Source organism: Panthera onca, chromosome X (assembly GCF_046562875.1).
Source record: "Panthera onca isolate mPanOnc1 chromosome X, mPanOnc1 haplotype 2, whole genome shotgun sequence".
NCBI classification, from domain to species: Eukaryota; Metazoa; Chordata; class Mammalia; order Carnivora; family Felidae; genus Panthera; species Panthera onca.
This window is the reverse complement of record NC_138357.1, coordinates 72,675,087-72,699,763: the sequence shown is the minus strand read 5'-3', so window position 1 is coordinate 72,699,763 and position 24,677 is coordinate 72,675,087. Positions and strand designations below refer to the sequence as shown.

General features: G+C 36.5%; 1 protein-coding gene across 5 annotated transcripts in view; it reads left to right on the top strand.

The window, feature by feature from the left end:
* EDA (ectodysplasin A) overlaps positions 1 to 24,677 on the top strand; it is a 415,885-nt gene that overhangs the window by 267,439 nt on the left and 123,769 nt on the right. For all 5 annotated transcript variants that reach the window (XM_081794023.1, XM_081794025.1, XM_081794024.1 and 2 more), the window contains exon 2: positions 5,930 to 6,035. In XM_081794023.1, coding sequence (XP_081650149.1) covers positions 5,930 to 6,035 — 106 coding nt within the window. The remainder of the gene's footprint in view (positions 1 to 5,929; positions 6,036 to 24,677) is intronic.

Here is a 24,677-nt window from a genome sequence, read left to right as displayed (position 1 = left end):
TCATGGCAAAAAGAGATAAATGTACCAAATAATTTTGTTGGTTTAGATATTAGAAAAAAATATATAGCAATATCTGGAGAGTCACTAGCAGTAATGGATATATCCCTTATATCTCACTGTTAACAAATTGTTTCCAGCTGAGATCCCTATAATCTGCAGGTGCTGTTTACCATGTAATTTTACCATAGGAAACAAGGGTGTAATCAGTTAATAAAGTGTAAACAATTAGTTTTTTTCCCTTGAGCAATATGTCTGACTGTGGCCAACATTCCTGATGCCTCCTCCCTTGTGCAATAGGAAAGCAATATTCAAAGAGAGAAAGCTGTTTTGTTCATATTCTGCAACTTGCCTCGGGAGGCCATGCTAATGAATGCAATACTCAAGCTAGAATTCTAGATTGTTTGTATCAGCAGCCACTGATTTTTGTCTTTGCCATTATACTAATCAGAGGATAGTTTCCCATACTACCTCTAATTGAGACTCAAATAAGGGCATTGTGAATAGAGATCCTCTTTCAGTTTAAGCAGTTTTTTGTGTTGTTTTCATATGGTTTTTAATTGGCATTACAATTGTCATATACAGGCAGTCCCCTTCCAATAAACATTTGATTTATGAATGTTCCATACTCATCAATAGCCTCTCTTAAGGGACTTTAAGCTATTCTTACTACCCATGTGAGCTAGATTGTTTCTGCTATCTGAAGGAGTTTATTTCTTCCTTAGCCCTCCTCTTCTGGGAGCTTGAGTTCTCTCAAACTCCCATCAGACCCATTGTAACAATTAATATATGAGCATCTTCTGTTGCCATCTGTTGCCTTCTGTTGACACAAGACTATGCTAAAGGCCCTACCAGAGCACCCATACAAACTGAGACCACGAGGGAACATGGAATATGAAAAAAAATCTGGAATTGTAGTTGCTGATGGTAAGGAGGGTCTCCATTTGGACTTCAAAATTCCTTTCCCCTACAAATAGCATTATACTGTAATAACATACCTGTGTAAAACTCAGTAATTTGAACAAATTCACCTATTCAAACCACAGGCAGGAATCAAGCAGTAAGCAGATGGCCTCTAAACTGCCAGGGAATATGCATCTCAACTATTGGAAAAGCCATTCAAAAATACACTGATTACCAGGGTGCCTGGGTGGCTCAGTCATTTGAGCAACTGACTTCAGCTCAGGTCATGATCTCACAGTTTGTGAATTCAAGCTCCCACTAGGCTCACTTCTGTCAACACAGAGCCCGCTTAGGATCCTCTGTCTCTCTCTCTGCCTCTCCCCTGCTCACTCTCTCTCTCTGAAAAATAAATAAAACATTTGAAAAAATGCACTGATTACCTGTTTATTTTGTTTGCACATGATTCTGATTAGTTTTAGCAAGATGTCAATCTTATAGCAGATTATAAGCAGTAAACTTAAAGGGACTTGAAAAGATGTTATAGGTAAGTGATGTGAAATCTGATAGTTGCTAGCAAGATAAAAGAAAAACATTTTAAAAAGTTTAAGAATTCAAACACCACTGACAATGAAACATTACACCTGCAAGAATGGTTAAAATTAAAAATATTAACAATGTCAAGTATACTAAAGATGCACAAAACATGAACTCTCATACTTTGCTGGTGGGAGTATAGAATGGTACAGTCATGGGACACCTGGGTGCCTCAGTCAGTTGAGTGTCTGACTTCAGCTCAGGTCATGATCTCGCAGTTCATGAGTTCGAGCCTTGCATCGGGCTCTGTGCTGACAGCTCAGAGCCTGGAGCCTGCTTCAGATTCTGTGTCTCCCTTTCTCTCTGTCCCCCCCACTTGTTCGTTCTCTCTCTCTCTCTCTCTCTCTCTCCCCCTTCCCCTCCCTCTCCCTCGCTCTCCCTCCCCCCTCCCTCTCCCTCTCTCTCTCTTTCAAAATAAATAAACATTAAAAAAAATTTTTTTTAAAGAATGGTACAGTCATTCTGGAAAACAGTTTAGCAGTTCCTCACAACAAATACATACCATATAACCCAGAAGTTCTCCCCTGAGGTGTTTGCCCAAGAAAAATGAAAACATATGTCCCCAGAAAGACTCATACATGAAATCTCATATTAACTTTGTTCCTAATAGCCCCAAACTGGAACTAACCCAAATGTCCTTCAATAGGTGAATATATTAGAAATTGTGGTATATACATTTAAGGAAATAGTATTCAGCAATATAAAGGAAAGAACTACTGATACCCAAAACATGGGTGAGTCTCACAGACATTATGTTGAAAAACAGAAACAATACACAAAAATCATTCAGTCATACTGTATGATTCAATATATGTGACATTCTAGAATAAGAAAAACTAAGCTATGGTGACAGAAGTCAAAAGAGTGGTTTCCTGGATTAGGAGATAGACCTGAAGAGTGACTGGAAGGGGCACAAGGGAAATTTCTGGGGTGATAGAAATGTACTATACCTTGATTTTGATGATGGTTACAAAGGTGTGTATATTTTTCAAAACTCCTCAAACTGTATGCCTAAAATGTGTACATTTTGCTATATATAAATTATAGCTCAGATTTTCATAAGGTACAAAAATTTGCCAAGGTAAAACCTTCAGAGGATCCCCTTGCTTCAGGATAAAGCCTAAATTCCTTATCATGATCTGGCCCTTATTGAATGTCTCTTGGCTCATTTTTTGCCATTGCTCCCACCTCCTACCACTTATTCTAAGGTACTTGTATTTTCAAAAACTGCCATTCTCTTTCCTCTGAACCTCTAAACAATGCTCTCTATGCCTGGAATTCCTTTTTGCCTTCCCATTCACCACTGAATCTTCAACATCCTTCAGGACTCAGAGGTAGCACCTCCTCCAAGACATCTTGTTCACTCCTAGTCTATATTAGATGTTTTTTTTTTTCTTGCTCTCAGAGAACTATATACTTCTGTCTAACAAAGCATGTATTGCTCTGTAATTTAATATGCAAATTTTAAAATTTTATTTTATTTTTAATTTAAATCCAAGTTAATATATAGTGTGATATTGGTTTCAGGAGTAGAATTTAGCAATTCATCATTTACATATAGCACCTAGTACTCATCTCTACAAGTGCCATCCTTAATGCCCATCATCTATTTAGCCAGTCCCCCCACCCAACACCCCTCCAGCAACCCTCAGTTTGTTCTCTGTATCTAACAGTCTCTTATGCTTTGCCTCCCTGTATGTTTTTATCTCATTTTTCCTTCCCTTCCCCTATGTTCATCTGTTTGGTTTCTAATTTTTTTAATGTTTATTTTTGAGAGAGAGTGAGAGGGTGTGGTGGGGGAGAGGAGCAGAGGGAGGGAGACAGAGGATCTGAAGCCAGCATCTTGCTGACAGCAAAGACCCCAATGTGGGGCTCAAACCCATGAACTGTGAGATCATGACCTGAGCTGAAGTCAGTCACTTAACCAATGGAGCCACCTAGGTGCCCCCATCAATTTTGTTTCTTATATTTCACAAATGGGTGAAGTCACATGCTATTTGTCTTTCTCTGAGTGACTTATTTCAGTTAGCATAATATGTTCTAGTTCTATCCAAGTTGTTGCAAATAGCAAGATTTCGTTCTTTTTGACTGCCAAGTAATATTCTAATATATATATATATATATATATATATATATATATATATATATATATATATACATACACATATACACACACCATATCTTCTTTATCCATTCATCAGTCAGTGGACATTTGGGCTTTTACCATAATTTGGCTATTGTTGATAGTGCTGCTATAAACATTGGGTTGTATGGGTCCCTTTGAATCAGCATTTTTGTATCCTTTGTATAAATACTTAGTGGTGCAATTTCTGGGTCATAGGCTACCTATATTTTTAATTTTTTGAGGAATCTCTATACTGTTTTCCACAGTGGCTGCACCAGTTTGTATTCCCACCAGCAGTGCAAAAGTGTTCCCCTTTCTCCATATCCTCATCAACATTTGTTGTTTCCTGAGTTGTTAATTTTAGCCATTCTGACAGGTGTGAAGGAAATACAACAGACAAACATAAGGGAAGGGGAGGAAAAATAAGATAAAAATAGGGAGGGAAACCATAAGAGACTCTTAAATATAGAAAACAAATTGGGGGTTGCTAGAGAGGAGGTGGGGGGATGGGCTAAATGGGTGTAATGTTTTTTTAACTTAAAACCATAGTGGACTGGGGCCATTTACAGTCTACTACATTTTCAGTAAACCCTCGGTTAAATCATAGATTATAGACTAATTTCTATCCAAATAGCTGAAATTTCAGCAAAGTTATCAAGAAAAATCTTCTATCCAGAATCACTTGTTCTTCTAGAGTTGGAAATGATTGAGATTTCATTGTAAATAGCAGTTTGGGTTTATATTATTAGTTGTGTGATAGCTTATTTACACTTGATCTTAGCCAAAAGGCTGAGAAGCGATGTGTGATAGCTTATTTAAATTGTCAGTTAACTGTCTATGGGCTTTCTGGAAACCTAGCCAGACTTTATTATGTTTATTCTATGGGAAAATCCATTTTAAATTCCAATCAAGTGATTTAAGAATACTGCTCAGTTGAACTGTGTGAAATTGCTGATATTCAAGCATTTTGGATACAAAACAATGGCAGTTTCAAATAGTTCAACCTAAATATTTTTAAATACAACCCAATGGCAATTTGGAAATTATATATTCATTTATTAATTTTATATTTAATACATGAATGTATTCTTCAAGACACGAACTATGTGTGGTAAGGCTGTTTGATGTAATTGTTCTATGTAAACAGTAAACCACAGGATTTTGAAAAAAGTTTGTATAGAATGTTAGGGCCTTTTTAAGTCTTACCCATTCTTTTTCCAGTTAATCAGAGATGCAGGAGATATGAGGATTTTTTAATTCTTTTTTGAACTGACACTAGGGTGAAAATGCAGATTTGTTTCTTCTTTTTTAACTCTCAAAATAATCAGTGTATTGTGAAGATTAATTTTAATAATAGTAATAGCTAGCATTTATTGAATGTATATTAAATGCTGGGTACTGTACTAACCCTACAACTACTTTATGAGCAAAGCACTATTATTATCCCAATTTACAGATGAGAAAATTAAAATTTAAGTAACTTGCCCAAGGTTACACAGCTATAAATGGCAGAGTCAGGATTAGAATCACTCTGAAACCTACTACTCTGTCCATGGTTTACCTCAATCACATTTTTTTAACCACAAAGAAGCATTCGTGTTAAAAGATTATGATTGACTTAAACAAGTATATATTTAAGCTATGACTATTGTTAGTGAAACCAGGCCCATTCACATATGAAACATTGTATTATTATGAAAGATCATCATAAGGCAGTAGAGGACTAAGTACCCAAATGAGTCTTATAGACCATGAGTGCTGTAGGAGTCCTGTAGGAGCCTTGGAAAGGGACAGAATAATTGTGTGCTTTGTCATGACTAAATCCCAGAAGAATGTGGACATAACTCATACTATCCAATCATAATTGGATGCACAGCATTCTAAGAACAAACCAAAAGTTCATCACAAATCAGAATGTGGAAATGTCATGGATGGATAATATTGAAGTCCAAGAGGGGGGAGCAAACTTAAGTCTAATTCTGGACAGACATCAGTATAATATGTGAGAGAAGTTAGAAATTTGTGACTGGGCTCTCTAAACCCTAGAAATATGTGGAGAAGTGGGACTTGAAGGATCACTTATTAGGTATTTGTAGAGAGGGGATTCAGAGATTGACCAAAATTTCATAGTTGGAATGATTGGTATAATGCACCAAAAGTAAAAGGATTTATATAGTGGAGAAGATGGGCTCAAGCTTTAGACACAGTGAATTTAAGGTGAAGGTAGACTGTCTACAGAAAGCCAGTTTTTTATGTTGGCTATGGTTGACTAGAGTCAACCTTTTACTCATTTACTTTTTTTTTTTGTAGGTGGCCCTTCTGAATTTCTTCTTCCCTGAAGAAAAATCATACTCTGAAGAGGAAAGCAGGCGTGTTCGCCGTAATAAAAGAAGCAAAAGCAGTGAAGGAGCAGATGGTAAGTCTATCTGGGTCACAGAAGATTTTTTTCCAGCCTAATATATGAATCAGTTGATAAACTTGATATAAAGCTGATTTTATAAGGATCCTCTTTCTTCCAATCCCAGATATTTTCAGTCATTTCACAGTATATGTGAGAGCCATGGTAGCATTTATATCTCTCATGATCACCCTCCATAAGGACCTCATCTCTCCTGGAGACACCCCATATCTACTAAGGCCACCAAGAGTATTCAATCCTATTCTTCCAATTGACAGAATGTCACGGTGGCACTTACATGATGTGTTAATTCCAATGGTCATTATGTCAATGTTGGTATCAGCTACCATGCTCAAATGTGAACTAGAGCTTTTAGAACTCATCTGTAAACTCCTTGAGGGCAGGGGTTCATTTCTCTTTGTATAACTCGAGACTCTAGCCTAGTGTCTGGCAAATTGTTGGTGTTTTAATGTAAGTTGATGATATTGATTTCCCCTTCAGCTAGGTTATGATGTGCCATTAAAACCCTTCTTACTGATTTGAGTTACAACAGATTTGAGTTAACTATCAATACATTTTGTGGGGCATAACAAAATGTTGCACTAGCTCCTACGCTGGGTCATTGAATTGCTCCGTTTCAACATCACTCTGTCAAATGACAGAATGTACCTCTTCGTCACAGGAATTTGTAGAAGGCAGAGCTCTGGACTGCTGCAAAACCATCTGGATTTAAAGACAGCATGTATCTGTCTACATCTGCCAAAGATATATGCCGGTGGGGGAGTGGCATGTTACAAAACAATATGACTATATAAAGATTAAAATGAGATTTTTGAGCTGACATTGTCAATGTGAGTAAGGGCCAATGATGGAAGCAATTCCAGAAGGCATGAACTATTGAAGAAATGGAGCCAGGAATTTGTCAGTAGGAACAAGAAGTAGAACTAAATGAAGTCTGAAAAGGACTCAGAACAAGGACTCTGTAATTAAACAGGAGAGTCAGAAAAATTAGATAAGTGGGACATTCTAGTCTCTGGAAGTGGCAGCATTATTGAGCCCTCAAATGGAGAACTGGACCAGTGGGGCCATTCTCGAGAGCAGACATTTTACATATAATTGATGACTAAGTTCAAGCCTAGGAAATGCAGTCCATGAAGTAAAAGGCACCCATTTTTCACACACTGCTTACAGCCAATTTCCTGGAAGTCTTCAGAAGGCTATGTGGAAGCTGCAAACTGAGAATTATTGTTCCTTTCCTCTCCTAATCATCTCACCCCTTTGATGCATGTAGGTTTTTCTATCTTTGACTCCTCCTGAGGCTACTTCTAGAACCACTAAATCTTTCATATTCCCTGGTTGTTAAGGAGGAGAAGGAAGAGGTTGTAAGAGCAATATCACCTTATGCAGTGGGCATATTCTTCCCTTCTCCAAGTGGGAAATCTAATAGATTCTAACATTTACCTCTTCCTCTGGCCTACTAAGTTTTCTCTTAAAGAAGGCCACTTCCTCCTCTCTCCCAAACCACTTTATCTGGATCTAGTTACCAGCATCTCTGCTTGTTCTTTACAGTGTTTATTCTGTTTTGATACAAAGTATTTTTGTCTCTAGACAAGGCTGAAACTTCTATTATTAATTTGTATCACTCCTTATCTCATTTCCTCCTGGTCTGATAGTCACTAGATTCCAGTCCCTTTGTATTGATGCCATATTTCTCATATAATACCAGATATTTTTTTATTTAAAAAGTATACCTAGGAGGAATCCAAGAGCCCTTAGAGTTAGGAATATAGAATGTCTGGAGGTCGTGGGATTTGAATAAATTTCTAACCTTTTACCTGGGAAGCTACAGAACCATTTCTTTACATGGGGTGGGTGATCCAATTTCTTGTAGAGTGGGGAACCAATCCAAACATCCTTTACTTTTGAACCATTCCTATTACTCCATTGAGTGAATGCTATATTTATTCAATGCATTTATCAAATATTTCCTGAGAAAATATAGCACCTTATATAATTCTAGATTGGAAATGCCAGAAGGATAGTGGTATTATCTGTTTTGTTCACTTTTATATCCCCATGGCTTAGGAAAGGACCTGGTACATAGTAAACCCTTTTTTTCTAAGTTTTTCTTTAATGTTTATTTATTTTTGAGAGAGAGACAGAGTGCGAGCAATGTCTGGGCAGAGAGAGAGTGGGAGACACACAATCTAAAGCAGGCTCTAGGCTCTGAGCTGTCAGCACAGAGCCCAACACGGGGCTCAAACTCACAAACCGCAAGATCATGACCTGAGCTGAAGTTGGACACTCAGCTGAGTCACCCAGGTGATCCCATAGTAGACTCTTAATACATATTTCTTAATGCCCTCAAAGAGTTTAACTTACACTGTAAAAAGATGGGCAATAAACAACATTGGTGGTAGTAAATGGTAAGGAGAGAAATATAGCAGTGTAAAAGGGAGAGAAGGTGATGGTGTATGCTGTAAAGTGATCAGGGAAGGTCCCACTAATAAGGTAATATTTGTGAAGAGACTTGATGAAATGAAGGTGTGGGCCCTGCATATAATATTTTGAGGAGGAAAGGGAGAGAAGAAATAGTGTATACAAATGCTCTGAAGCAGAAAAACTTCTGGTATTTTCTAGAAAGATCAGTGTGGCTGGGAACAGAGTGAGCAAGAAAGAGAAGGAAGGAGATGAGATCAATTAGCAAAGTCAAATATAGACCCTTGTAAGACAAGGTAAGGACTTTGGCTTTTACACTGTGTAACATAGGGAACGATTGGAGGATTTTTGAATGGAGGATTGGCAAGATCTGACCTCTGTTTCAACAGAATCTCTCTGTCTACTGTATTGAAAATGGCTGAAGGGACTGTTGATGGAAATTCAAACCAGTGCAGCCACTGTGGAAAACAGTATGGAGGTTCCTCAAAAAGTTAAAAATAGAACTACCCTATGATCCAGTAATCCCACTACTGGGTATTTACCCAAAGAATACAAGAACACTAATTTAAAGGGATACATGCAGCCCTGTTTATGGCAGCATTATTCACAACAGCCAAGATATGTCAACTGTTCAAGTGTGCATCAACTGATGAATGTATAAAAAATATCTGGTGTGTGCATGTGTCACACACACACACACACGCAAACACACATGATAATAAAAAAGAATGAAATCTTGATATTTTCAATGACATAGATGGAGCTATAGTGTATAATGCTAACTGAAATAAGTTAGAGAAAGATAAATACCATATGATTTCACTCATGTGAAATTTAAGGAATAAATGAGTAAAGGAGAAAAAGAGAGAGACAAACTAAGAAATAGACTATAGAAAACAAAGTGATAGAGGGAAGGCAGGTGATGGGATGGGCGAAATAGGTGATGGGGATTAAGGAGGGTACTTGCCATGATGAACACAGGGTGATGTATAGATTTTTGGAATCACTATATTCTATAACTGAGACAAATATAACATTGCATGTTAACTATACTGGAATTAAAAAATAACTTAATAAAAAATAAATAAGAAAATAGATGTAGGGAGAAAGAGCAGAAGCAGAAATACCTATTAGGGGAGTATACCAATAATCCAGGAAATAGATAATGTTGGTTTATACCAGAGTGGGGACAATGTAAGTGGTTAGAAAGTGGTCAGATTCTGAATACATTTCAAAAGAATAGCTGACAGAATCATCAGATTGATTAGAAAAGTGGTATGAAAAAGAAGAGCCAAGGATGACCCCACAGTTTTAGACTTAAGGTACTAAAGTAGTAGAACTGCCATTTCTGAGACAGGAAAAAACAGAGGAGATGCAGGGTAAAATGTTGCAGAGAAAGAATAAAAAAAGACTGGAGGTTTAGAATGGTTTTAAACTTAAGTGACTATGAACTTAATATAGACTACTATATTCATAAGATGTTATATATGAATCTAATGGTACCCACAAATCAAAAACCTATAATAGATACAAAAAAATGAATAAATAAAGGAATCCAATCATATCACCAAATAAAGCCATCAAACCATGAAGAGAAAGAGAAAAAAGGAACAGAAAGGAACTTAAAAAACCCCACATAAAACAAGTAACAAAATGGCAATAAGTATATGCCTATTAATAATTACTTTGAATATAAATGGACTAAATGCTCCAATCAAAAGACATCAGATGACTCAATGGATAAAAAAGCAATGCTGCCTGAATGAGACTCATTTCAGACCTAAAGACTCTCGCAGATTGAAAGTAGAGGGATGGAAAACATTTGTCATGCAAATGGAAGCAAAAAGGAAACTCAGACACCAATACTTCTATCAGACAAAACAGACTTACAAGATTGTAACAAGAGAGAAAGAAGAATACTATATGATAGAGAGCAATCCAACAAGAGGATATAACAATTGTAAAAATTTATGCACCCAATATAGGACTTCCTAAATATAAAAAGCAACTATTGATAGATGTATACAAACTGACAGTAATACAATAATAGTATGAGACATTAACACCCCACTTATATCAATGGATAGATCATCCAAACAGAAAATTAACAAGGAAACAATGGCTTTCAATGACACACTGGACCTGATGGACCTAATAGAACATACCTACCTAAAACAGTGGAATACACATTCTTTTCAAGTGCACATCCCAAACATTTTCCAGAATAGATCACATGTTAGGCCACAAAACAAGACTCAATAAGTTTAAAAAGGTAAAAGTCATACCATGCATCTTTTCTGACCACAGCACAATGAAACTCAAATCAATCACAAAATATCTAGAAAAAACACAAATACATGGAGGGTAAATAACATACTTGTTAACAATGAGTGTGTCAACCAAGAAATTGAGGAAATAAAAAAATACATAAAGTCAGATGAAAATGAAAACACAATGATCCAAAATCTTTGGGATGCAGCAAAAGCTGTTCTGAGAGGAAAGATTATTGGAATATAGGCCTACATCAAGAAGCAAGAAAAATCTCAAATAACCAACCTAACCTTACACCTAAAGGAGCTAGAAAAATAAAAACAATTAAATCCAAAGTCAGTAGAAGGAAGGAAATAATAAACATTAGAGCAGAAGTAAATGAAATGGAGACTGAAAAACCAATAAGACAGATCATTGAAACCAGGAACTCATTCTCTGAAAAGATCAACAGAATTGATAAACCTTTAGTCAGACTTATCAGAGAGACAGAGAGGGTGGCACCTGGGTGACTCAGTCAGTTAAACATCCAACTCTTGATTTTGGCTCAGGTCATGATCTCACAGTTGTGACATCGAGCCCCACATTGGGCTTTGTGCTGGGCATGGAGTCTGCTTAATATTCTCTCTCTCCATTTCCCTCTGCCCCTCCCCATCTCTCTCTAAATGAAAAAAGACAGAGAGAGAGAGAGAGAGAGAGAGAGAAATGACTTAAATAAATGAAATCAGAAATGAAAGACAAATAACAACCAATACTAGAAAAATGCAAATTGTAAGAGAATATTATGAAAAATCCTATGCCAACAAACTGTACAACCTAGAAGAAATGGATAAATTCCTGGAAACATATAACCTTCAAAAACTGAAACAGGAAGAGTTATAAAATTTGAATAGACTGATTTCTAGCAATGAGATTGACTTACTCAAAACCCAAACAAACAAACAAAAAAACAACTCCCAACAAACAAAAGGCCAGGACCAACGTGCTTCACAGGTAAATTCTGCCAAATATTTAAAGAACAGTTACTACCTATTGTTCTCAAACTATTCCCAAAAATAGAAGAGAAGGGAAATCTTCCAAATTAATCATATGAAGGCAGCATTATCCTGATACCAAAACCAGAAAAGACACTACAAAAAAAAAAAAAAAAACAAAGAAAGAAAAACCTACAGGCCAATACTCTAATGAACACAGACACAAAAATCTTCAACAATATATTAACAAACCAAATACAACAACACATACCAAAACTCATTCACTACAATCAAGTGGGATTTACTCCAGAGATGCAAGTATGGTTCAGTATTCATAAATCTATCAATGTGATACATCACATTAACTACAGAAAAGATAAAAATCAAAATTGATGTAGAAAAAGCTTTTGACAAAGTACAACATCTATTCATGATTAAAAACTCTCAACAAAGTAGGTTTAGAGGAAACATACCTCAACATAATAAAGGCCATATATGAAAAAACCACAGCTAACATCATACTCAGAGGGGAAAAACTGAGAGCTTTTCCTCTAAGATTAGGAACAAGACAAGGACGTCCATTTTCACCATTCTTCTTCAACGTAGTACTGAGGTGCTATTCATAGCAATCAGACAATAAAAAGAAATAAAAGGCATCTAAATTGGCAAAGAAGTAGTAAAACTTTTGCTGTTTACAAAAGACATGATACTATATATAGAAAACCTGAAAGACTCCACCGAATCCTGTTACAACCAATAAATGAATCAGTATGCAAGATACAAAATCAACATACAGAAATCTGTTGCAATTCTATAGATGAACAATGAAGAAACAGAGTAATTAAGAAGACCATGCCATTTATATTTGTACCAACATTAATAAAGTACCTAGGAATAAACTTAACCACGGAGGTGAAAAAACCTGTGCTCCAAAACCTATGAAACATTGGTGAAAAAATTGAAGATAACACAAATAGATGGGAAGTTATTCCATGTTCATGGATTGGAAGAAACAGAGTTATTAAAATGTCCATACTGCCCAAAGTAATCTACACATTCAATGCAATCACTATCAAAATACAAAGAACATTTTTCATAGAACTAGAACAAGTAATCCTAAAATTTTGATGGAATTACAAAATACCTCAAATAGCTGAGACACTCTTGAGAAAGAATAACAAAGCTGGAGGCATTACAATCCCAGATTTCAAGATACACTACCACAATTCCAGATTTCAAGATACACTACATAGCTGTAGTAATCAAAACAGTACGGTACTGGCACAAGAATAGACACATAGATCAATGACAGAATAGAGAGAAATAAACTCAAGCTTTAATGGTCTATTAATCTACGACAAAGGAGGGAAGAGTATACAGTGGAAGAAAGGCAGTCTCTTCAACAAGTGGTGTTCAGAAAACTGGACAGCTACATGCAAAAGCATGAAACTGGAACAATTTCTTACACCATACCCAAAAGAAAATGGATTAAAGATCTAAATATGAGACCTGAAATTATAAAATTCTTGAAGAAAACATAGGAAGTAATTTCTTTGACATCAACCATAGAAACATTTTCTAGATGTCTCCTCTGATAAGGGAAATAAAAGTTAAATTAAAATACTGGGACTATTACAAAATAAAAAACTTTTGCATAGTGAAAGAAACCTTCAATAAAATAAAAAGGCAACATCCTGAATGGAAGACAATATTTGCAAACAATATGTCCAATAAAAGATTAATATCTAAAATATATATAGACCTTATACAACTCAATGACAAAAAATAAGTAATCTAATTTAAATGAGCAGAGGAGCTGAATAAACATTTTACCAAAGAAGACATATGGATAGCCAACACACATGAAAAGATGCTGAACAACACTAATCATCAGGGAATTGCAAATTAAAACTACAATGAAATATCACTTTATACTGTCAGAATAGCTAAAATAAAAAACACACAAAATGTTGACAAGGATTTGGAGAAAAAGGAAATCGTGTGTTTCAATTTTTTTAATGTTTTATTTATTTTTGAGAGAGACAGACAGAGTGCAAGCAGGGAAGGGGCAGAGAGAAAGGGAGACACAGAATCTGAAATAGGCTCCAGGCTCTGAGCTGTCAGCACAGAGCCCAAAGCGGAGCTTGAACTTGTGAACCACAAGGTCATGACCTGAGCTGGAGTCAGACGCCCAAGTGATTGAGCCACCCAGGTGCCCTGAGAAAAAGGAAATCTTATTCACTGTTTGAGGGAATTCATATTGGCACAACCACTGCGAAAATAGTATAGAGATTACTCGTGAAATTAAAAATAGAAATATATGATCCAGTAATTCCACTGCTGAGTATTTACCCAAACAAAATGAAAACAGTAATTCAAAAAGATATATGCACCCCTGTGTTTATTGCAGCATTATTTACAAAAGCCAAACTATGGAAGCAACCCAAGTGTCCATTGATGGATGAATAGATTAAAAAGATGTGAGATTAGATAGATAGATATGGATATGGATATGGGTATGATATAGATACATATATATAATGAAATATTATTTGGCAAAAAAAAATGAAATATATCCATGTTGTTATAACAACATGGATGGATCTAGAGGGTATAATACTAAACGAAAGAAGTCAGAGAAAGATAAATACTTTATGATTTTACTCATGTGGAATTTAAGAAACAAAACAATCATACAAAGAAAAAAAGGCAAAAAGAACAGACACTTAAATATAGAGAACAAATGTGGTTGGCAGAGGGGAGGTGGGTAGAAGATGGTTGAAACAGATAAAGGGGATTAGGAGTACACTTACCTTTTATTTAGATTTTATTTAATCTAACATGCAGTGTGATATTAGTTTCAGGTGTATAATATAGTGATTCAGCACTTACATACATCACCTGATGCTCTCATAACAAGTGCACTCCTTAATCCCCATCAACTGTTTAACCGATCCCCACCCCCACCTCCTTTCTGGTTACCATCAGTTTGTTCTCCATAGTTAAGAGTGTGTTTCTTGATTTGCCTCTCTCTCTCTTTGTTCCCTTTGCTCCTTTGTTTTGTTTCTTAAATTCCACATATGAATGAAATCATATGATATTTGTCTTTCTCTAAATGATTTATTTCACTTAGGATCCTAAGCTCAAGTTCCATCCATGTCCTTGCTAATAGCAAGAGTTCATTCTTTTTTATGGCTGAGTATATTCCATTTTATATATATGCTACATCTTTATCCATTCATCAGTTGGTGAACATTTGGGCTGTTTCCATAATTTTGCTATTGTGGATAATGCTGCTATAAACTTTGGGGTACATGTATCCCTTTGAATTAGCATTTTTGTATTCTTTGATAAATAGCTAGTAGTAGGATTTGTGGATCATAGGGTAGTTCTATTTTTAACTTTTTTGAGGAACCTCCATACTGCTTTCCAGAGTGTTTGCACAAGTTTGCATTCCCATCAATAATGTAAGAGGGTTCTCCTTTCTCCAAATCCCCTCCAACACCTGCTGTTTTTTGTGTTGTTGATTTTAGCTATTCTGACAGGTGAGAGGTGATGTCTCATTATAGTTTTGATTTGAAGTTCCCTGATGATCAGTGATGTTGAGCAACTGTCTGTTGGTCATCTGGATGTCTTCCTTGGAAAAATGTCTATTCGTGTCTTCTGCCCATTTTTACTGCATTATTTGGGGGGTTTTGATTTGAATAAGTTCTTCATATATTTTGGATACTAACCTTTATCAGATATTTCATTTGCAAATTACCTTCCCCCATTCCATACGTTGCCTATTGGTTTTTGTTGATTGTTTCCTTCACTGTTGCAGAAGCTTTCTATTTTGATGCAGTCCCAATAGTTTATTTTTGTTTTTGTTACCTTTCTCTCAGGAGACATAGGTAGAAAAAAGTTGCTATGGACAATGTCAAAGAAGTTACTGCCTGTGTTTTCTTCAAGGATTTTAATGGTGTCATGACTCACATTTAGGTCTTTAATCAATTTTGAGTATATTTTTTGTATATTCTGTAAGAAAATGTTCAAGTTTCATTTTTTTGCATGTTGCTGTCCAGTTTTCCCAACACCATTTGTTAAAGAGACATTCTTTTTCCCTTTGAATATTCTTTCTTGCTTTGTCAAAGATTAATTGACCATTTGGTGTGGGTTCATTTCTAGGATTTTATTCTGTTCCATTGATCTATGTGTCTATTTTTGTGCCAGTACCATACTGTTTTGATTACTACAGCTCTGTAATATAACTGGAACTCCGAAATTGTGGTAACTCCAGCTTTGCTTTTCTTTTTCAAGATTGCTTTGGCTCTTTAAGGGTTTTTTATGGTTCTATGAAAATTTTAGGATTTTTTTTTCTACCTGTATGAAAAATACTGTTGGTATTTTCATACAGATTGCATTCAATGTGTAGATTCCCTTGGGTGCCATAAATATTTTAACAATATTTCTTTTTCCAATCCATGAGCATAGAGTGTCTTTCCATTTCTTTTTGTCATCTTCAATTTCTTTCATCAGTGTTTTATGGTTTTCAGAGAACAGATCTTTTACCTCTTTGGTTAAGTTTATTCCTAGGTATCTTATGGTTTTGGGTGCAATTATAAATGGGATTGATTCCTTGATTTCTTTTTCTTCTGCTTCATAATTGGTGTATAGTAATGCAACAGAATTCTGTACATTGATTTTGTATCCTATGAATTACTGAGTTTGTTTATCAGTTCTAGCAGCTTTTTGGTGAAATCTTTGAGGTTTTTATGTAGAGTATCATATCATCTGCAAATAGTGAAATTTTTATTTCTTCCTTGCTGATTTTGATGCCTCTTGTTACTTCTTGTCTGACTGCTATGGCTAGGACTTCCAGTAGTATGTTCACTAAAGGTGGTGAGAGCATATATCCTTGTCTTTTTCCTGAGCTTAGGGATATAGCTCTCAGTTTTTCTTGATTAAGGATGATGTTAGCTGTGGGTTTTTCATATATAGCACTTATTATGTTTAGCTATGTTCCCTCTAAAGGCACTTTGTTGAGGGTTTTTATCATGAATGGATGTTGTAACTTTGCCAAATTCTTTTTCTGTTGTCTACTGAAATAATCATATGGCTATTTCTTTTATTAATGTGATGTATCAAGTGGATTGATTCAGGAATATTGAACTACCCATGCAACCAAGGAAAAAATCCCATTTGATTGTGAAGAATGATTTTTTTAATGTAATGTTGGATGGACTTTCTAGTGTTTTACTGAGGATTTTTGCATCTCTGTTCATCAGGGAAATGGGCTTGTAGTTCTCTTTTTTTGTGGTATCTTTATCTGGTTTTGGTATCAGGATAATGCTTGCCTCATAGAATGAATTTGGAAGTTTTCCTTCCTTTTCTATTTTCTGAAATAGTTTAAGAGGCATAGGTATTAAATCTTCTTCACGTGCTTGGTAAAATTTGCCTGTGAAGCATCTGACCATGGACTTTTGCTTGTTGGGAGTTTTTGTTTTGTTTTTATTAATGACTCAATTTCTTTGATGGTTATTGGTCTGTTCAAGTTTTCTATTATTTCTTCCTGTTTCAGTTTTAGTAGTTTATGTTTCTAGGAATTTATCCATTTCTTCCAGGTTGTCCAATTTGTTGGCATATAGTGTTTCATAGTATTCTCTTATAATTGTTTGTATTTCTGTGCATTGTTTCTTATTTCTCCTCTCTCATCTGTAATTTTATATATTTGGGGTCCTTTTTCTTTTCTTTTTGATCCATCTTGATAGAAGTTTATCAATTATGTTGATCTTTTCATAGAACCAGCTCCTGGTTTCATTGATCTGTTCTATTTTTTCATAGTTTCTATATCACTTATTTCTTCTCTAATATTTATTATTTCTTTCATTCTGTGTTATTCTTTTTGCAGATCCTTTAGGTGTAAGATTAGTTGTCTATTTGAGCTTTTTCTTGCTCCTTGAGGTCAGTCTTTATTGCTATAAGTTTCCCTCATAGAACCACTTTTGCTGCATTCCAAGTGTTTGGGGCTGTTGTGTTTTTATTTTCATTTGTTTTCATGTATTTTTTATTTCTTCTTTGATTTCTGGTTGATCCATGCTTTGTTTAGTAGCATATTATATAGCTCCATATATTTGTGGTCTTTCCAGTTTGTGTGTGTGTGTGTGTGTGTGTGTGTGTGTGTGGTTCATTTCTAGTTTCATAGTGATGTGGCCAGAAAAGGTGCATGGTATGTCTTCATTGTGCTTGAATTTGTTGAGTCCTGTTCTGTGGCCTAATGTGCAATCTGTTCTGGAGAATGTTCCATGTGCACTTGAAAAGAATGTGTATTGTGATGTTTTAGGATGGAATGTTCTGAATATATTTGTTAAGTCATCTGGTACAGTGTGTCATTCAAAGCCATTGTTTCCTTATTGATTTTCTTTCTTTTTTTTAATATGAAATTTATTGTCAAATTGGTTTCCATACAACACCCAGTGCTCATCCCAACAGGTGCCTTCCTCAATGCCCATCACCCACTTTACTCTCCCTCCCACCCCACATCAACCCTCAGTTTATTCTCAGTTTTTAAGAGTCTCTTATGGTTTGGCTCCCTCCCTCTCTTTTTTTTTCCCTTCCCCTCCCCCCTGGTCTTCTGTTAAGTTTCTCAGGATCCACATAAGAGTGAAAACATGTGGTATCTGTCTTTCTCTGTATGACTTATTTCACTTAGCATAACACTCTCCAGTTCCATCCACGTTGATACAACAAAAAAGACGTCCTCCTATGCCACCATCTTCCCAGATCTCTCCTTATTGATTTTGAGTTTAGATGATCTGTTCATTGATGTAAGTGGGGTGTCAAAGTCCCCTACTATTAATGTATGATTATCAATGGGTTCCTTTATGTTCTTTATTGTTTTATGTATTTGGGTGCTCACATGTTGGGTAAGTAAGTATTTATAATTACTATATCTTCTTGTTGGAATGCCCCCTTTATTATTATATACTTCCTTTCTTTCTCTCTTGTTTCATTGTTTGTTTTGAAGTCTAGTTTGTCCAATATAAGTATTTCTACTCTAGCTTTCTTTTGACATCTATTCTCATGATAGATAATTTTCCATCTCCACATTTCACTCTAATGGTGTCTTTCAGTCTTAAATGAATTTCTTGTAGACAATATACAATGAGTCTTGTTTTTAGTCATTCTGAGCCCTATGTCTTTTGATTAGAATTTTTAGTCCATTTACATTCAAGGTAATTATTGATAGATATGTATTTATTACCACTTTATCACTTATTTTTTAGTTTTGGGGTATTTTCTCTGATCTTTTCTTGTCTTTCTCTCTTTTATGTTTTACTGATTTTATTTAGTGAAATATTTGGATTTCTTTCTCTTCTTTGCATGTTTATTAAGTGGTTTTTGATATATGGTTTCTATTAGGTTTATATATAACCTCTTCTGCTTATAGAAGCCTATGTTAAGTTGATGGTCATTTATGTTCGAACCAATTCTTTTCTCCTCTCATCAGCACATTTTAGGTATATGTTATTATATTTTATATCCTTTTTGTGTTTGAGTTCCTTGACTGATTTTTACAGAAATATTCATTTTACTGCTTTTGTGTTTCATACCTTCATGTTCTCATTTTTGGTCTCTCCTTTCCACTCAAAGAGTCCCCTTTAATATTTCTTGCATGCCTGGTTTAGTGGTCATGGACTCTTTTAGTTTCTATTTGCCTGAGAAACTATATCTTCTTCTATTCTGAATGATAGCTTTGCTGGATAGAGTATTCTTGGCTGTAGATTTTTCCCATTCAAAACGTTGAATAAATCATGCCACTCCCTTCTGACTCACAAAATTTCTGTTGAAAAATCTGCTAGTCTTTTGGGTTTTCTCTTGTAAGTTGCTCACTTCTATTGTCTTGCTGCTTTAAATTTTTTTTCTTAATCAGTATATTTTTCAAATTAAATTATTACATGTCTTTATGTGGGTCTGCTTTTGTTGATTTTGAAGGGAGTATTCTGTGCCTTGTGAATCTGGATGTCTGTTTCCTCCCCCAACTTAAGGAAGTCTTCAGCTATTATTACCTGAAATAAATTTTCTGCCCCCTTTCTCTTTCTTCTTCTGGGACTCCTGTAATATGATGCGTTATCAACATAGATCTCAACACAGGGCTCAATCTCACAAACCGTGGGATCATGGCTTGAAATGAAATCAAGAGTTGGATATCCAACCAACTGAGCCATCCACGTACCCTGCTTTTGTTGATTTTGATGCCAGTTCTCTGTACTTCCTACATCTGGATGTTTGGTTCTTTCCAAACATTAGGGATGTTTTTAGCTATTATTTCTTCAAATAAATTTTCTGTCCCTTTCTCTCTCATCTGCTTATGTGACTCCTGTAATACAAATATTATTCTGTTGGATGAAATCAGTGAGTTCTCTAAGTCTATTCTCATTTTACATAATTATTCTTTGTCTTTTTCAGCTTCATTGCCTCCATTACATTGTCTTCTAGCTCATTAATTCATTCTTCTGCTTCTTCCAACCTGCTGTTCATTGCATCAAGCATGTTTCTAATCTTGTTTATTGCATTCTTCATCTCTGATTCTTTTAAACTCTTTTATCTCTGTGGTAAGGTCTCACTGATGTCTTCAGTTCTTTTCTCAAGCCCAGTGAGTACCGTATGTTCATTGCTTTAAATTCTCTATCAAGAATTTTGCTTACATCTCTTTTGCTTAGGTACCTGACTTTAGCCTTATCTTGTTTTTTCATTTGGGATAAATTCCTCTTTCTTCTCATTTTTTCTACATCTTTGCCTCCTTCTGTGTTTTAGGAAAGCAAGTTGTGTCTCTTTCTCCTGAAAGTAACCTTCTTATGAAGAAGTCATATAATGTCCATGGCTTAGCACCTCAGGGAGTGTCTCCACTCTGTGCTCTGCTTGCTCTCCTGTTATGTTCTGGCTGCTCTGTCCTTCAGGCTAGTCATCTGCAGAGGCTCTCCTTGCCTGCTGTGGGAAGTGTTTCATCCCTGGCCTACATGTGGTGAGTTTTAACTAGGTATGCTCTGGTCTGCTTGCTAAATGAGACATGTCACCACGTTCACCAGAATTGAGGCCCTGAAAAACTCTCTGGTGGAGACATGTGGTATGGGCAGGAGTTTATGCTGGTCTTCTGGTCGTGGGGCCTACCACATGGTGACTAAAGTAAGTGTGACTGAGAAGGGCAGTTCCACCATAGCGGTAGGATGGAACTTAGTGTAAGCAAGTTAGGCAGCCCATGTCTACACTGTACTACTTCCCGGAGGTGGTTCTGTGTCTATTCTAAGGGGTGGGGGAGGGAAATGTTGCTGGCTAGCTCCTTTGTATCTGGAGTACTGTCTGCATGAATGCTGTCTCTCAGGGACTCACTCTGAGCAGAGCAAATAATCTCCCAAATGTGTGCCCTTGAGATCACTTTTTTTTTTTTTCAACGTTTTTTATTTATTTTTGGGACAGAGAGAGACAGAGCATGAACGGGGGAGGGGCAGAGAGAGAGGGAGACACAGAATTGGAAACAGGCTCCAGGCTCCGAGCCATCAGCCCAGAGCCTGATGCGGGGCTCGAACTCACGGACCGCGAGATCGTGACCTGGCTGAAGTCGGACGCTTAACCGACTGCGCCACCCAGGCGCCCCTGAGATCACTTTTTAATGCTGTATGGCCCTGGTTTGTCTGCCTAACTTTCTTCAAGAGCATTGTGGTACTCTCTAGGCTCTATCTCAGTCAAGCCTGCTCCCTTTTAAATTCCAGGCTTTTAGCCCCAATGGTGCAAGAATTCATAAAATTCAGTCCCTATTGTTTTGCAAGCCAATGGCGTTAGGAAAACATTCTCCTTGTGCATTCCCCTCTGTGCCCCTCTCACCCTTCTCTGTAACATGGCTCTGTCCCCTCTGCAGCAGCCAGGAAATGTTTCTCCCCTAAACCATATCTGTGCACTTCTTGCCTTTTTTGATGTGGCCCCTTCTCTCCTTTTAGTTGTAGAGTTTGTCCTGTCAGTCTTCAGATTGATTTCTGTGGTGTGGCGGATGATTTAATAATTATCTAGTTGGATTCATGGGGCAAGGTGAGCCTAGGGTCCTCCTACATTACTGCCATCTTCCTGTCTCCAGAAGTACACTTATCTTGATGAACACTGAGTAATATATAGAATTGTTGAATCTTTATATTGTATACCTGATAATGTTATAATTCTGTATGCTAATTATACTTGAATAAAAAAAGAATTCAGAAGATGGAGTAGGAGGAGGACCCTAGGCTTGCCTCATTCCTTGAACACAGAGACATAAATATCAAGTCATTCTGAATACACAAGAAATAAATCTGAGAACTGACAGAACAAACTTCACTACTAGAGGGAGAGAAGAGGCCACATCATGGACTGTAGGAAGTATAGAGATGTGGTTTGGGGAGAAGCAAATCATGGTTGCAGTAGAGAGTAGGGATCCCTGGTCACACAGAGAGAGAAAGGAGTGTACAGCGGATCATACAAGGAAAGCACATCCTCAAAGCCATTGACTAGGTCATGCTGAATGGGAAAACTATGCAGGTAAGAATACGTTATCCAGCAAGCCTGTCATTCAGAATAGAAGGAGAGATAGTTTCCCAGATAAACAAAAACTAAAGGGAGTTTAACCACTATATCAGCCCTGCAAGAAATATTAAAGGGGACACTTTGCATGGAAAAGAAACAACAAAAGCACAAAAAACAGAAAAGAATAGAGAAAATATCCAGAAACAATAACAAAGTATGTAATAAAATGGCACTAAATACATATCTATTGATAATTACTGTGAATGTAAATGGACTAAATTCTCCAATCAAAAGACTTTGGGTATCAGAATGGATAAAATGGATAAAACCAACAAGGTTTGGACACTTGGGTGGCTCAGTCAGTTAAATGTCCAACTCTTAATTTCAGCTCAGGTCATGATCTCACAGTTCATGAGTTCAAGCCCCTCATCAGGCTCTGCACTGACAGAACAGAGCCTGCTTGGGATTATCTCTCTCCCTCTTTCTCCACCCCTCCCCCACTCATGCTCTCTGTCTCTCTCTCTCTCTCAAAATAAGTAAATAAACTTTAAAAAAAAACAAGACTCATCTATATTCTGCCTATAAAAGACTCATTGTAGAGCTAAAGACACCTACAGATTGAAAGTGATGTGGTGGCATACAGAAAAATAAATTCAAAATGAATGAAAGACCTAAATGTGAGATAGGAAACCATCAAAATCCTACAGGAGAAAAAAGGCAGCAACTTCTTTGACCTCAGCTATGCAGCTTCTTACTAGATGTGTCTCCAGAGGCAAGGGAAATAAAAACAAAATTAATTACTGGGACCTCATCAAGATGGAAAGCTTCTGCAGAGTGAAGGAAACAATCAACAAAACTAAGAGGCAACCAATGGAATGGGAGAAAATATTTGCAAATGACATATCAGATAAAGAGTTGGTATCCAAAATCCAAAGAATTTATCAATCTCAACACCCAAAAAACAAATAATCCAATGAAGAAATGGGTAGAAGAGATGAGTAGACACTTTTCCAAAGAAGACATCCAGATGGCTAACAGGCACATGAAAAGATGCTCAACATCTCTTATCGGCAGTGAAATAGAAATCAAAACCACAATGAGATACCACCTCACACTGGTCAGAGTGGCTAAAGTTAACAACTCCAGAAACAACAGATGTTGGCAAGGATGTGGAGAATGGGGAACACTTTTGCACTGTTGGTGGGAACAGAAACTGGTGCATCCACTCTGGAATACAGTATGAAAGTTCCTACAAAAATTAAAAATAGAACTAACCTACAACCCAGCAATTGCACTACTAGGTATTTATCCAAAGGATATAAAAATGCTCATTTCAAGAGACACATGCACCCCAATGTTTATAACATCACTATCAACAATAGCCAGATTGTTGGAATATTACTCAATGATCAAAAAGAATGAAATGTTTCCATTTGAAATAACATGGATAGAATTAGAGTATATGATGCTGAGTGAAATAAGTCAGGCAGAGGGACGCCTGGGTAGCTCAGTTGGCTGGGTTTCTGACTTCGGCTCAGGTCATGATCTTGCAGTTTGCAGGATCGAGCCCAGCATCAGGCTTTGTGGCATCAGGAGCCTGCTTTGGATTCTGTATCTCCCTCTCTCTTTGCTCTTCCCTGCTCGCTCACACACTCTCTCTCTGTCTCTCTCTTAAAAATAAATACACATTAAAAAAATTTTTTTAAAAAGAAAAATAAGGCAGAGTACAAGAAATATAATTTCACTCATATGTGGAATTTAAGAAACAAAACAGATGAACATAAGGAATGGGAAGGAAAAATAAGAGAAAAACTGAGAGAGAGGCAAACCATAAGAGACTCTCCAATACAGAAAATAAACAGAGTTGCTGGAGGGGAGGTGGGTGGTGAGATGAGCTAACTGGGTGTGGACATTAAGGAGTCTACTTGTTGGGATGAGCACTGGGTGTTATATGAGTAATGAATCACTAGGTTCTGTTACTGAAACCAATAATACACTGTATGTTAACTAACTTGACTTTAAATAAATAAATTTAAAAATAAATAAATGAACATATCTCACAGCTAAAAAAAAAACAACAAAAAAAGAATGATATGTCAAGAATCTGCATTTTTTTTTAATTTTTTTTAACGTTTATTTATTTTTGAGACAGAGAGAGACAGAGCATGAACGGGGGAAGGTCAGAGAGAGGGACACACAGAATCCGAAACAGGCTCCAGGCTCTGAGCTGTCAGCACAGAGCCCGACGCGGGGCCTGAACCCACGGACCGCGAGATCATGACCTGAGCCGATGTCGGCCGCTCAACCGACTGAGCCACCCAGGCGCCCCAAGAATCTGCATTTTTAAAAAGCTATGCAAGTGATTCTTATGGCCACTGAAGTTTGAGAACTAGCGTGGAAGGAGACAAGCACTCTCATATATTGCTGAATAGAGGACAAGTCAATTGTA